The following is a 14,342-nucleotide window of genomic DNA, read 5'->3' as shown; positions in this document are numbered from 1 at the left end:
TGTCCCCTCCCCTAATTCAGAAAGAAACTCATGAAGTGGCTGTCAGGGTGACCAGGGAACCAAAGGCTGCTGGAGGGGGTGGCTGCTCTCTGGCCAGCCCATGGGGGGCCCTGTCTAGACTTTCCAGACGCTGGGGGACCCCTGCCTGGTCCTCCTTCTGCTCCTCCTCCTCCCTCTCGGGGCCCAGTGAACCCCTGGGGTTCCCCTAGGGCTGGGGGAGGACACAGGAAGGGGCACAGAGACAGAGCTGGAACGCTGAGGGGAGAATAAAGTTAATTATAGCCATCCTTCGTGAATTCACTCATCAACATTTATTGAGCACCTGCTGTATACCAGGTGCTGTACTGGGCACTGAGGGTGCAGCAGGGAAGGAGAAAGTCAACATTCCTGCCCTCATGGAGCTGCTGATCCAGCAGGGGAGATGGGGGTGAGCAAGATGCAGAAGTGGAGTGGACAGGGTGTGGGGTGGTGGTGAGTATTACCAGGAAAAATAAAGCTAGGGAGAGGCTGGGAGGGGGAAGTGGGGGTCAGGCTTGGAGGTTTAAGGAGCTGAGAGCAGAAGGAGGTGAAGGAAGAGCCATGTGGGTGTCTGGGGGAAGGTGTTCCAGGAAGAGGCACAGCCCATGCAAAGGCCCTGGGGCAGGACCGGGCCTGGTGTGTTGGAGGAACAGCGAGGAGCCCGTGTGGCTGGAACAGAGGGAGCGAGGGGGAGAGAGGGAGGAGGGAGGGGACAGGGCAGGTCATGCAGGGCCTGGGGGGCTGCGGGGAGGACGTGGGCTTCTCCCTCGGGGAGGGGGAGCCCTAGAGGGCTGTGGGCAGAGGAGGGCGGGCCTGACTCAGGGGCTCACAGGCGCCCTCTGGTGGCCACTGTGGGGAGGACAGACCATGGGGGTCAGGAGCCGGGGACCAGGTGGGAGGGGACTGTGCTGGGCCAGGTGGAGGACCAGAGGGAACAGACGAGATGAAGGCTGTGTACCTACTGTGTGCCAGCCACCTCGCTGGAACCTGTCTTTACGTCCCATCTGCTCCCCAGGTGGGTACCATCACTCCCCCTGTTGGTGGAGGAAGAGATGACAGCCCAGAGCCGGAAAGGGTCTCGCCCCCAACCCTACAGTCTTTACGTAGCACTCACATCTCCCCACTGTGTAAAGCCCTCCATGCCTCCCTATTGCCCTCAGGATGACAAAGCCCTCCACAGGAGCCCCAAGACCCTCCCCTCCTCCCTCTCGCCACACGGCCCTCCTCGCTGTTCCTCCGACACGCCAGGCCCGGTCCTGCCCCAGGGCCTTTGCACAGGCTGCGCCCCCTGCCTGGAATGCTCTCCAATGCACCTTTTCCTCTCTATCTGCCCTGCTCATCTTCACATCCTCGGTAAACGTTTAATGAACGACTTATCTTACTCTTAAGCATCATTCTGGCTCTGACCAGGGCACGTATCTGACCAGGGAGCCCCCTTAGTGCCTCCACATTAGGAAGCACCAGCAGAGGGGCGTCTGTAAGGGTCCAAAGAGCTGGATTTGGGGTGGGGGGGGGAGCTAAGGGACCGCCTCCCACCTTTCACTGGGCCAATGGGCTGCGCCTGGGGGCGTGGCCTGTCTCACTGGGGCATTCTCATTGGCCAGGCCGTACCCAGCCGGCTCCTGATTGGCATGGCGGCAGGGTGGCTCTAACCGGGCCCTGCGCCCCCGGGTCCTGGCGCCCGCTCGCAGCCGCGCTCTTGCCCGGCGGGCCCGCGGGCCGAGGCAGTGGCACTGCCCGGGCACGCAGGCATGCCACCCTCCGATGTTGCAACCAGGCCTGCCCTGGGCTCCGCCCCCTGCCAGTTCCTGGAACCGGGGCCTGCCCGTGGGTGTGGACTGCCCACCCTCCCGGGTGGATCCAGAGGGGCCGCTCCACCCGGGTGCTGGGTGGCCCTCTCCAAGCCCTCCTCCGCTAAAGGGCATCTCTGAGGTCACCGAGCTAAGGAGGCCGGAGAGCAGGGGTCCTCAAGGCGGCGGTTCTGCCCCCAGGGGACACTGGGCCACGTCTGGGGACACCTGTGGCTGTCACACTGGGGGTGCACCTGGCATGGAGTGGGTGGGGCCAGGGATGCTGCTCAGCCCCCCACAGCGCCCAGGACGGTCCCCCAGAGAGTGACCTGGCCCCCGTGTCCACACTCCCATGGGAGAGAAACTGTAGACCTCCAGCGGTTGGAAACTGGCAAACATTTTGTACGAGAAAGGGGCTGCCTGATCATTATTGTTATTTACTCAACAAGGGTGTATTGGCCTGCTGCCGCGGGCCAGGCCCTTACAGGGCGGGCTGCGTTTATCCTCGTGACAGCTTCCGGAGGTGGGGACAATGACAGCCCGGCAGGTCTACTGTGCACCTGCCTTGTGCCTCCTCCCCGTGAGAGTCCATCTCGCGACCCCCTGGCGCGGCCACCTCTCCTCACCCCATTTCACAGATGGGCAAACTGAGGCACCAGCCTAGGAGCCCACACTGAGGCTGAAGCCACCTCAGGCTGCCTCCACCTCGCAGCCTGGTCCTGCCCGGGGCTCTGTGCTCTGCCTGGTGACCGCAGGCTGCCCCGGGCTCAACGAGAGCGCACAGTAGGCTCTCCTGCGGTCCAGCCCCCCGTGTCCTGCCGGGGACGGAGAGCCGCCTGTTCACCCACCCAGAGGCCTGCTCCCAGCGCTCACAGCTGGCATCTGTTCTCACTAGTTAGCCTGGGCTCAGGTGGTTGCCAAGTGCATTGGGTGGCGCCGGCATGCGGTGTAGACAGACCCACTTGTATCATAATAGAAATATCAATAGCCAATATCGACGAGAGGCTGCTGGATGCCAGACCCTGTGCTTAATCCTTTACACACAAACGCACGGATCTTCAAAGCCGCCCTCTGAGAGGGGTAGCACTGTGCCCATTTAACAGATGGGGAAACTGAGACCCACAGAGGCACCGGGCTGTCCCAGGGCTCTGCGGCCCCATGCAACATGCAGATTGGCACCCGGGCCTGGCCGGGCACCAAGGTGGGCCCCGATGCCACACTTAGAGACTGCTGCCCGTGTGTCGGCCGAGTTGGGCCCCCCAACCCTCCCAGAAGGTGGGAGGAACTCCTGTCAACACGCTCAAGGTGAGGCTTGGGGCTTCTCGGTGCTCGTCCCTGGGCCCTCCAAACAGCAAGAGAGACTGCAGCTAGACACTTGGTAGCACTTCCCGGGTTTGGAGCTCCGTGGAGCAGGAAAGTTACTCCATTTTTCTCCCCCTCTGGACACATTTCACACCCTTGAAAGTGCAGTAGAGCCAAGAGCGGGCAAGTGATGACCCTTTGGGAGGAGGCAGGAGACGGCAGCCCGGAAAGATGTGGCCACTCGCCCACGGCAGCGGGACCGACTCCCAGCCGGCCGGGAGCTGGCGCCCTGAGTTCCTTGACATTCTCCAGATGTCTGGAGCCGGGCTGAGCCGGGTTGGAATCTGGTTTTGCTACTGTCTTGCTTTGCGACTCTGGGCAGAGGCCTGGGGGTGGCGTGGAGCCTGGCACGTTTGGGGACAGCGAGAAGGCCGCGGAGCGTGGCGGCTGGAGTTAAGCGCGGACCTCCCCGGGGTGACGGGGAAGGCCTCCGCCCTGCCCGTCGGCCGGCGGGCCTGGCGCGGGCGCCTGGGTGTGGGCACGGCCCTGCCTGGAATCTTGGAGCTGCCCACACACGCTGGGCGCGGGCCCAGCCTCCACTCACGTCCCTCTGGCATCTCTCCCTTCAGATGGGGAAACTGAGGCCGGAGGGTGCCAGCATCCCACGGGGCGGGAGCTGCTGAAAGATCCGGGGCGTGGGGACCCCACCTCCATGTCCCCCATCGCTGCCCAGCTCGGGCTCTTCCCAGGCTGAGCCTCTCCCGTCGTCCGGTGGGAACTCGGACAAGTTGCTTCTGTGCCCTGTGCCTCAGTTTCCCCGTCTGTAAAATGGGCACAGGCATACGATGATTGTGCTCTCAGTGTTTGCCGGCTGCCCTGCTGGCTGGAGGAGAGCCCCGCGGACCCCTCATGTCCCCCACGTCCCCTTCCAGGCCAGGGCTGGGTCTCCTCTTGCGCCGTGAGGGCAGCCCCGGCCCCTGCCAGCTGCTCTGACGAGTGGGCCGAATCGCAGGTTGGTTTCCCTTCTGAAAGTTGGGGGCAACTCCTACTTCTGTCCATCTGAGCAGGGGGCTCCTTGGCCTTTGCTCTTTGCCCTCTGACCTCCAGCTGCCTGCAGGAGGCAGCCGGCAAGCAATGTCCCCAGCCGAGGGGCAGAAGGGAGCCTGGCGACAGCCACCAGCAGCCCAAGGACCATCCCGGTGGGTGTGCGCTGGCGGGGGGTGCCTTCTCTGGGGAGGGAGCCTGGGGGGGGAGGGACAGGACCCCCTTCTGCCGCTGCGGCCCGGGCTGGGGGGCGGGGAGCGGGCGGCTGGTCCCCAAAGTGGGTCGCTAACGGCAGGAAGTCGGTTACAGAGGGCGAGAGTCGTTGGCACGGCGATTTCCGGCTGTGCTGCCGGGTTGTGCAAAGGGGCAGAGCGGGGAGGCGGGCACCCCGACATCGCCGCCCCCCGGCGCCGTCTGGCAGAGGAGGGAAGTGGGGGCTCAGAGCAGGACGGCTGCCAGCTTGACGCCACCGGCGTGGCCTGAATCCGCTCGCCCCGCGTCTCCATCTCCCCCAACCTCCCCTCCGCTGGGCACCAGGCAGCCGGCCTGGCCTCTCAACCCCCAGCCCTGCCCCTGACTCACCCATGACCCCAGCCTCAGTTTACCCATCTGTGCAGTGGGCCTGGTTTCCTCATTTGCTTATTTGGGGTTGGGACTTTCTTTTATTTAGCAGACACATATATTCAGGTGCGCCAGCACCCATTCTAAATGCTTTATATGGATGAATGCGTTTAACCCTCTCAGGGACCCCAGGGGAGGCGCGGGCACTGTTAAGATCCTCACTTTACAGAAAGGGAAACTGAGGCCGGAAGCACCCGGGATGGCACAGCTGGTAAAGGAGGAGGTGGGATTTGAACGCATCCTCCCCGGGGGCCGCCCTGAGGGTTAGATGAGGAGAGGTGCGTGGGGGCCTCCCCACTTCACAGATGGGAACACCGAGTCTCGGGCAGGGCCACCTGGTCCTGGGGCCAGGCTGTGCCCCGGTGCCCCTGGGATGGTGGTGGGTGTCACCACCTCTTGGGGTTGACCCTCGGAACCCCCATTTTCTGGAGGAGAAAACCGAGGTGCAGAGCGGGGAGGTGACATCCCTGGGGTCGGAGCGGGGCCAGAGCCGGACCTCGGTGGCCTCGCCGACCCGTCTCTCGGCCACACTCCGCCAGCCGTGCCGCCCGGCCCCTTCCACCAGCTGGCGCTGGTTTTGAGGGGCAGAGGCCCCACCTGGATCTTCATGGAGAGGGGAGGGGTGGCCGGGGCACAGGGGGTCGGGAGGCTGGGCCATGGACCCGGCTCCCAGAGGAGGCCTGTCTGGGGCGCCCGCCCCCGGCCCCGTGAACAGGGCCGAGTGACAGATGAGAGAAAGCCTAGGGGGATTAAGCAAACAAAGGGAGAGGGCGGCTTATATCATCACCAGTTCAACGTGTCCCCCGGAGCCCAGATCAGGGGCTGGTGGTTCCCGGGCAGCACTGGGGGTGGGTGGCGGGCACCCCGCTCCCGCTCTACCCCAGTGTCCCCCCCACCCCCGGCCACTTCCCTCCTGAGGCCCAGCTCTCCTCGACCCCTGCTCGGGGGAGCTCGGGGCGGAGGGGCCGGGCGCCGCTGGGACGGTGCCAGCTGCCCGGGGACAGCGGGCGGGGTCCAGGAAGCGTGCCACCTGGCAGATCCGCTCTGGGGCCCCGCCCGCACATCCGGCTTGCGACCTTGGCTGGACCCGAGACCTCACTTTCTCTTCTGGGAGATGGGCTCGCGGGGTTCTGCGGTCGGAGCACGGTATGCAGTCGGCGCTAAATAGTTGCACGCCTCGGGAGGCTTTGGAAGCTGGAATGTGGGCTCTACACGCCGTGAGTGGGGGCTTGACAACAGCAGGCACCACAATAATAAAATCTAATGCTCGTTTCCATTTTCTTTATGGTGCTCGGCATCCGTTGACATTATGGGTGGGTTTTCGTTGTCTGTCTTTCCCTGGAATGCCAGCTCCTCCAGGACGGGTATCTTTGTCTGTTTTGTTGCCTGCTGTGTCCCCAGCGTCTAGAACACTCCCTGGCCCCCGGGAGGCGCCCACCCGTGTTCTGGGAACCGGTGGCCGAAACGGTCGCGTGTACTGGATAGCCACTCAGGACCACGCTCTGTGCTCGGCCCGACCGTCTCGCATTTGAGCCTCACAAACCAGGAGGCGGGTGTGTTCCATTTTTCAGAGGAGGAAACTGAGGCTCAGAAAGGGGGGTTCACCTTCTCAAGGTCACCCTGCAAAAACGAGACAGAGCTGAGATTTGAACCCGGGGCTCATTGATGTCAAGGCTCCCGGCTGAGTCGCCGGCTTGCTCCTCCGGGACACAGGCTCCTTGGGGCCAAGGCTCAGGGGCCGCAGGGCAGCCAGGGATGCCGGGGTCTTTGTCTCCACACACCCGTCAGGCCTCGCCAGGGTGGGGACGGAGCCTGACCCTCTGACCCTCCCCAGGAGGATGCGCCGTGGCTGCTCGCTCGGCCAGCTGAGTTATTTTTCCCGTAACGATTACTCAGCTCCCGGATGGATCCGGGAGAAAGGTCATGGCCTTGGCCAGAGGCGGGAGCTGGACTGCACGAGGGCGTGGCTGCACTTCCCACACCCCTGCCCCCCGCCGGGCTGCCCACTGCCCCGCGGAGGGGTCTGGTGTCCCCAGAGGCAGGGAGGGGGCAGCGGGCAGGAGGGGGCTGCCCTTGGGGACGTGCCAAGCAGGGCACGGCGTCCCCGGCCCCTTCCACCCTTCATCTGGGCTCCTCCCTCCATCCTCTTCCTCCATCCTCTCTGACGGGTGGATGCCCGGTTCCCACCACTGCTCACCCCTGTGAGCATCTCTGTGGACCTACTGTGCGCCGGGCACCGAGGAGGCTCCGGACCTACATCGTTTCTAACAGCTCAAGTCAGATCTCAGATCCGCCTCGGACTCCGAGACCCGTGCTTCTGGCCGTCCGAGGGCTCGTGTGAGTCGGGGGTGCCTTGGGTTCCATTTGACAGATGGGGAAACTGAGGGTCTGAAAGGCAAAGCTATTTGCCCAATCGAGGCTCTTCTGGATTTCACTCCTGCTCCCACCCCATCCCATCTGTAAAACGTCCCTCTTAATTTCTGCAGGGCTCCCCATTGCCCTTTGGACAAAATCCACTCTCCTCCCTGAGGCCCCCCAGGCCCTGCACGACCTGCCCCATCCCCTCCCTGCCCTCCCTCCTCCCTCTCTCCCCCTCGCTCCCTCTGTTCCAGACACTCGGGCCTCCTCACTGTCCCTCCCACACGCCAGGCCCGGTCCTGCCCCAGGGCCTTTGCACGGGCTGTGCCCTCTGCCTGGAACATGCTTCCCTAATATCTTCAAGGATCTTATCCTTCAGGACACCTTCTTTCTCTTCTCCTCGCCCACTCGTCACCCTCTTATCATCCTAGTTTTGGTCTCATAGCCTCATCACTGTCTGAAGTCATCTTATTCGTTTCTGTGTTTGCTCACATCTGTCTTGGTTGCTGCTGTATCTCCAGTGCCTGGAACAGGGCTTGGCACCCAGTGTGAGCCTGATAAACATTTAGACCCACGGTCAGCAAACTGGCCCAGGGGCCGAGTCCGGCCCTCCATTTGTCTTTATAAATAAAGTTTTATTGGTACACAGCCACACACATTCATTTACGTGTCGTCTGTGGCTGCTTTTGTGCTGCAACAGCAGAGCTGAGTAGTCACGACAGAGACCGTCTGGCCCACAAAGCTGAAAATATTGACTATGAACCCCTTTCTAGAAAAGGTTTAGACTAATTGATAGAAATCAAGCCAACGAAAATGTTCAACTCCACCCTGGCTGCCAGTCCTGACTCTACCCTCAACCTCCCACAGCATGACTTCCCTTCCCTGAGCCTCAGTTTCCTCATCTGTCAAATGGAGATTGTAAGAGTCCTGACCTCACAAGTGATATTGGGGGGGGGATATATTTATAATAATCAAATAGACCAATCAGAGAGATTCGAGAGCCCGGAGACGCATCCTCGGATATCTGTGGAGGTGATACCACAAGCCACCAAGGAGGACGATGGTTCAGTCAATGGCGTTGGGGAAAACTCACTCGCTCCACGAGAGAGCGCAAACCGGTTTCCTGAGTGACATGACCTCCAGAAGCGAATGCCGCCTGGATTAAAGACCTAAATGTGAACGATCAAATGGGAAAATTAACAGAAGAAGATGTAGGAGGAGAGCTTTACAACCTGGTGGTGAGAAACGACTTCTTCAACAAAACTTCTGAAGCACAAGCCAGAAGGTGAAGGATGTGTGAATTCGATGACATTAAAATTTAAAGATTTCTGTCCAGTGAAGGGCACTCTGAACAGAGTGGATAGAGGGATGACGGGACGGGAGAAGAAATGGCAGGGCGCGTAGCTGGAGTGTACAGGGAACTCCTGCCCGGGGTGCTGGACTGCATATTGCAGGGAAAGTCATTCACACCGTAGTCTAATTGAGTTCCGAGAAGTCCCAATGGGAAGGTTTGTCCTCGAGGTGTGCGATATGGCGGCACTGCTCCTCAAAGCCACAAAAAGATGGCAAATGGACAATGTGTATGAACGGGCAACTTTGCGGGGAGAGAAGCCTGAAGACCACCGTTGTGAGACAAAATGCTCAGGTCCATGAGCAATGAAATTAGCACAGCAGTGAGGTACCACCTTCTATCAGAGGGGCAAAAATGAGACAGAGAGGAGATGCCGAGGGCTGCGGGGATGTGAGGACCTGGGAGCCCGAGCGTGTGTGTGTGTGGGGGGACTGTGACTGCCCCTCTGGGAGCAGCCTGTCACTACTAGTTGACAAAGATAGGTACACGCCCCCCAGAAATGCTGCACCCACCCATAGGAACATTCATAGCAGCTTCATTCACACGGACCCGACTGGAAAGAACCTCAATGCCCATCCACACTAGAACAGATAAAACAAGCGAGTTCTATTCATGCGACGGAATATTATACAGCAAGGAGAAAGAACCATCTACATTTATAACAGGGTGTTATGAGTTGAATCGCGTCCCCCCCAGATTCATATGTTGGAGTCCTAGCCCCCAGGACCTCAGAATGTGACTGTATTTGGATTTAGGGTCTTTAAGGAGGTAATAAGCTAAAAATGAGGTCATTACGGTCATATAATCCAATATAACTGTTGTCCTTATAAAAAGGGAAATTTGGACAGAGACGCACACGGGGAGAAGGCCACGTGAACACGAAGACAGACATCTACAGGCCAAGGAGAGAGGCTGGAACGGACTCTCCCTCCCGGCTCCTGGAAGGAACCAGCCCTGCCGACACCTCGATTGTGCACTTCTCGCCTCCAGACCTGGGTGACAGTAAGTGTCTGTTGTTTAAGCCGCCCAGTTTGTGTCACTCTGTTCCAGCAACTCCAGGGAACGAATACACCAGGGTTCGCAAACTATGACCCACGGGTCAAATCTGGCCTGCGATGGTTAAATTTCGTGTCCACTTCGCTGGTGTGGTCAAACGCTCGTCCAGATGTTGCCGCGTGGGGATTTTGTAGATGCGATTCTCATTTACAATCGGCTGACTTTAAGGAGACGGCCCTTGGTGATGTGGGTGGGCCTCATCCAATCAGTCGAAGGACTGATGAGCAAAACCCAAGTTTTCCTGGTGAAGAAGGAATTCCGCCTTGAGACTGGAACGTGGACATCGTGCCTGAGTTTCCAGCCTGCCCCGCCTGCCCTACAAATTTTGGACTTGCCAGCTCTTGCTCTGCATGAGACAATTCCTTAACATAAATCTCTCCCTGTTTATATCTATATTTCTCTGTCTGTTTATATCTATCCATCCAACCACATATATAAGTACACACACCCCTATTGGTTCTGTTTCTCTGGAGAACTCTGACCCAGACCCGGCCCATCCCTGGCTTTTATAAATAAAGTTTTATTGGCACACGGCCACCCCCATTCACTTCTGTATCATCTTCCATGCATGTCACACATATGTGCAACCTACAACAAGAAAATACATTTTTCGAGGACATGTAGAAATAAAAAAAGACACACATCGAACACTTGAGACGTGTGCCCATGAAGGGAAGGTAATGAGAAAAAAAGATAGAAATATCTAGGTAAATAGAACAAAACCAGGGAGGAACAGAAGAAAGAAAATCTTCCATAAGGAGGAGGAGGCAAAGCAGAGCACGGAGGCGGGTCTTCCGGTCGCGTGCTGCCCTCTAGCGGGACCCGCGCGCATCGCAGCCGTTATCACTGGGTCTGCCCGTCAGAGCGGCGGTGATGTCCCTGCCCGGATGCCCCACGGGTTTCTTTGTTTTTTTAATTGTAGTCAAATATGTATAATCTCAAATTTACCGTTTTAACCATTTTAAGGGCACAGCTCAGAGGCATGAAGCACATTCAAGTTGTTGTGCCACCATCCCCACCATCGGTCTCCAGAACCTTCTCATCCTCCCAAACTGAGACTCTGTCCCCATGAAACACTGACTCCCCTCCCCTCCCCCAGCCCCTGGCCCCACCATCCACTTTCTGTCTCTGTGGGTGTGACTCCTCTAGGGGCCTCCTGTGAGGGGATCACACAGTGTCTGTCCTTCTGTGTCTGGTTCACGTCACTGAGCGTCATGTCCTCCAGGTCCATCCATGTTGGAGCAGGTGTCAGAATCTCCCTCCTTTTCATGGCTGCGTAATATTCCAGTGTCTGGACAGACCACATTGTGTGTATCCATCATCTGTCCATGGACACGTGTGTTGCTCCCATTTTGGCGACTGTGAATCCTGCTGCTGTGAACGTGGGTGTGCAAACATCTCTACAAGGCCCTGCTTTTACTTTTGGGGGTACATACGCAGAACTGAAAATATGGCCAGACCATATGGTGATTCTAAGTGTAATTTTTTGAAGACCTGCCACCGTATTTCCTACAGACCACGGTTTCTAAATTCGTCTCCTCTCGACCCTTATTCTGCTCATGTCCAGTCTTCTGCTGCCATAAACCAGACTGAGCTGAACACCTTCACACACACACCTTTGTGGACGTGTAGGCTCTATTACAAGAATTGGAATTGTTGTGTTAAAAGGTGGTCGCATTTTACATTTTGGCAGATGTCACCAAATTACCTCTAAAAGATGCACGCTCTCACAAATAATGCACGAAAGAGCTTGCACCCTTGTTGACATTTTGGGTTGAATCGCTCTTTGCTGGGGGCGGGGGCACATTCTCTGCATCGTAGGTTGTTGAGCAGCACCCCCGAGCTCCCACTAGAGATGTCAGGAGCCTCCTCCCCCACATGTGACAATCAAAAATGTCTCCAGACATCGCCAAGTGTCCCCGGGGGTTGAGAACCAGTGCCCTTGTCTACACAACTCAGTGTACAAGAAAACGTCCTCTTTAGCGATCAGTGGTCGACGTCCCATTGTAGTTTTAACGTGAATGTCTCTTCCTCTGAAAAAGCTTGAACATCTTTTCATAGATTTTAAGTCCACTTTTATTTCTTTTAGGTCTTTTCCGTGACAGTCTGCTCACGTATTTTGCATATTTTTCAGTTGGTCTTTTCTTATTGATTTGTAGGCACTCTTTACATATTTGTGGTCCGGTAAAAATCTTTTTTGCAAGTATGTTGCAAATGTTCGTTTCACGTTTGTGGTTGGTTTTCTGGCCTTTTTGCCATGCGTTACATTTTAATTTTTATGTAACGAAATGTATTAGTCTTGAACATGATGTAGTCTACACAGAAATCAAAATATAATGACGGACACCTGAAACTTATATCATGTTAAAAACCAATGTTACCTCAATTAAAAAAAAAAGGAACTTATTAGTCTTTCTTTTATGGTCTTGGAGGCTTTGTGCTTGCTGAGAAAGGCCCTCCACTCTGATCCCATAACAGTTTCCCCCATATTTTCTTCTAGAACTTTTGTGTTTTAATCTTTTTATAGCTAAATCTTTGACTCATTTGTAATGTATGTTGGTGAAAGATACGGGAGAGGGAAGCAATTTCCCTTTTTTTCTCAGATGCCTAAAAGATTGTCCCACCCACAGGAGCCCCTGAAAAAGCTGAATTGGCAAAGCCAGAAAAATTAAAGCAAAAAATTGATAACACGGTATCGGATGATAAACTAAAGCATCACATTAACAAAGTGAGTCCATACTGACCTTAATAAATCAATCCACGGAGGAGAACAGAGTAGTCTTCCACGCGGAAGATTTTCAAATATTATATGTAGCTATTCCTCCCTCCTGGAGGTGAGTCCAGGCGTCTTAGACTTAGTGACTCGATTCCCAAGATCAGAGCAGAGAAGCGGGAAGATAGCAACCCGATCGTGGGGAAACCCGGCGACCCCACCCTAACCAGGTGTCAAGGTTAACCTCGGGGTGAGGTCGTGCAGGTCTCAGGACCAGAAGGGCACCGACCTCTGTGCGTTCTTCCCCCAAACCCACAACTTCGGTCTAATCATAGGAAAACGTCTGAGAAACCCGGATCAGGGGAGGTTCCCTGGACACCGGCTGGTCTGCCATTGTGACGGTCACGGTCATGGAAAATGAGGACAGACGGAGACACCGTCAGAGCCCAGAGGGGCTTAAGGAGATGTGACAGCTAAACGCCCTGAACCAGAAAGAGAGCGTTAATGGGAAAACGGGTAAAACTCGGATGACGTCTGGAGTTGAGTGAACATACCACACTGGTGTTAATTTCTCCGTTGTGACAAACGCGCTGTCGTTAGGAAGATGTTCACACGGGGGGCGGGTGAAGGGGGCATGGGACTTCTCTGTCCCATCTTGGCCACTTTTCTCTAAATCTGAAGTGATTCCAACCTCAAACGGCCCTGCGGATCCACCTTGTCCAGTAGGTAACCGATTCTTAAAAATGGAAAGAGAAAAAAGCAAAAGCGGAATCTCTGAGCTACGATTTTAAAATAATCAGGAAGTCAGCCAGAGCAGGGAAAGGAAGGTGTGAGCTTGGAGAGACTGGGGTTCAAGGGACCGTCTTGTCACATACTATTTGTGGGATGTTTATTCAGTACACATTTATTCAGCGCCTACTGTGTGCCACGCCGTATGCTGAGTGCTGGGGACCCGGAGGCGGCCAGGGGAGAAGGCCCTGCTCTCATCCCGCAGGAAGAAGTCCCTGCTTTCATTCTGCAGTTGAGGGGGGATACAGAATTGCACAGGATATAATTGCAACGTGTTGCATTTACGAGAAGTATGGGGAGGGGCAGAGATAGGACCTACTTTAGCTGGGAAGGGGGTTGCCATCTGAGCTGAGAGCAGAGGGACGAGGCAAAGCCAACTTGGCCAGGGGATATGGAACAGCATCTCAGGCAGAGGGCACAGCCTGTGCAAAGGCCCTGGGGCAGCACTGTGTCTGGCGTGTTGGAGGATCAAGAGGAGGCCCATGTGGCTGGAGCAGAGGGAGGAGGGGGAGAGAGGGAGAAGGGAAGGCAGGGAGGGGATGGGGCAGGTTGTGCAGGCCTGGTGGGCTGCAGGGAGGACGTGGGCTTCTCTTCCGAGGGAGGTGGGAGCCCCGGAGGGCTGTGGGCAGAGGAGGGGGACCTAACTCAGGGGCTCACAGGTGCCCTCTGGTGGGGGCTGCAGGGATCACAGGCTGTGGGGTGCGGGGGCGGGAGCCAGGGACAGAAGGGATGGTACTGGCCGAGGCACACAATACTGGTATCAGGTCAATTTATCTAACTGGGGACCCCAGTGACCTCATCCCTAGAATGACATTGCAAGGATGTGGTGACCAGACTCAGTCCTTTGCCCCACATAGTAACTGCTCAGCAAATACCGGTTTGCCCTGAATAACTCACTTAATCCCCCCAACAGCCTATGACGAAGGGATTATTATTATCTCCCTTTTACAGTTGAGGACAACGAGGCACAGAGAGGGAAGGTGACTCGCCCGAGGACACACAGCCCGTGAGTGGCAGCGTGGAGTTCTTGCCCTCAATCCCCGCGTATCCAGGAGGGTAAGACTATAGATATGGGCGGGCAGGGCAGCCGCCTAGGAGAGTAAATGATTGGAGGAGTTTGACCTCATCTGGGGAGGGCTTCCTGGAGGCGGTGACGTTGGAGCTGAGACCTAAAAGATGAGCCGAAGCTACCCAGCCAAACAGTGTGAGGAAGAGCGCCCCCCACAGGAGGAATTTCATGAGTAAAGGGGTGCAGGGCCCAGCTGGGTCCATCTCTAGAGCCCAGGGTCATCTTTGCCCC

At 57.0% G+C, this 14,342-nt stretch overlaps 1 protein-coding gene across 1 annotated transcript in view; it reads right to left on the bottom strand.

The window, feature by feature from the left end:
• Window positions 1-14,342, bottom strand: part of LOC131403331 (collagen alpha-1(I) chain-like) — a 30,397-nt gene that overhangs the window by 8,423 nt on the left and 7,632 nt on the right. Inside the window, exons 3-8 of the mRNA XM_058537590.1 lie at window positions 5,563-5,765; window positions 5,272-5,515; window positions 4,462-4,568; window positions 4,212-4,339; window positions 2,514-2,623; window positions 1,602-1,826 (exon numbers count right to left, since the gene is read on the bottom strand). Coding sequence (XP_058393573.1) covers window positions 1,602-1,826; window positions 2,514-2,623; window positions 4,212-4,339; window positions 4,462-4,568; window positions 5,272-5,515; window positions 5,563-5,765 — 1,017 coding nt within the window. The remainder of the gene's footprint in view (window positions 1-1,601; window positions 1,827-2,513; window positions 2,624-4,211; window positions 4,340-4,461; window positions 4,569-5,271; window positions 5,516-5,562; window positions 5,766-14,342) is intronic.

Source organism: Diceros bicornis, unplaced genomic scaffold (assembly GCF_020826845.1).
Source record: "Diceros bicornis minor isolate mBicDic1 unplaced genomic scaffold, mDicBic1.mat.cur scaffold_67_ctg1, whole genome shotgun sequence".
In the NCBI taxonomy this organism is placed as follows: domain Eukaryota; kingdom Metazoa; phylum Chordata; class Mammalia; order Perissodactyla; family Rhinocerotidae; genus Diceros; species Diceros bicornis.
This window is presented reverse-complemented; position numbering and strand designations above follow the sequence as displayed.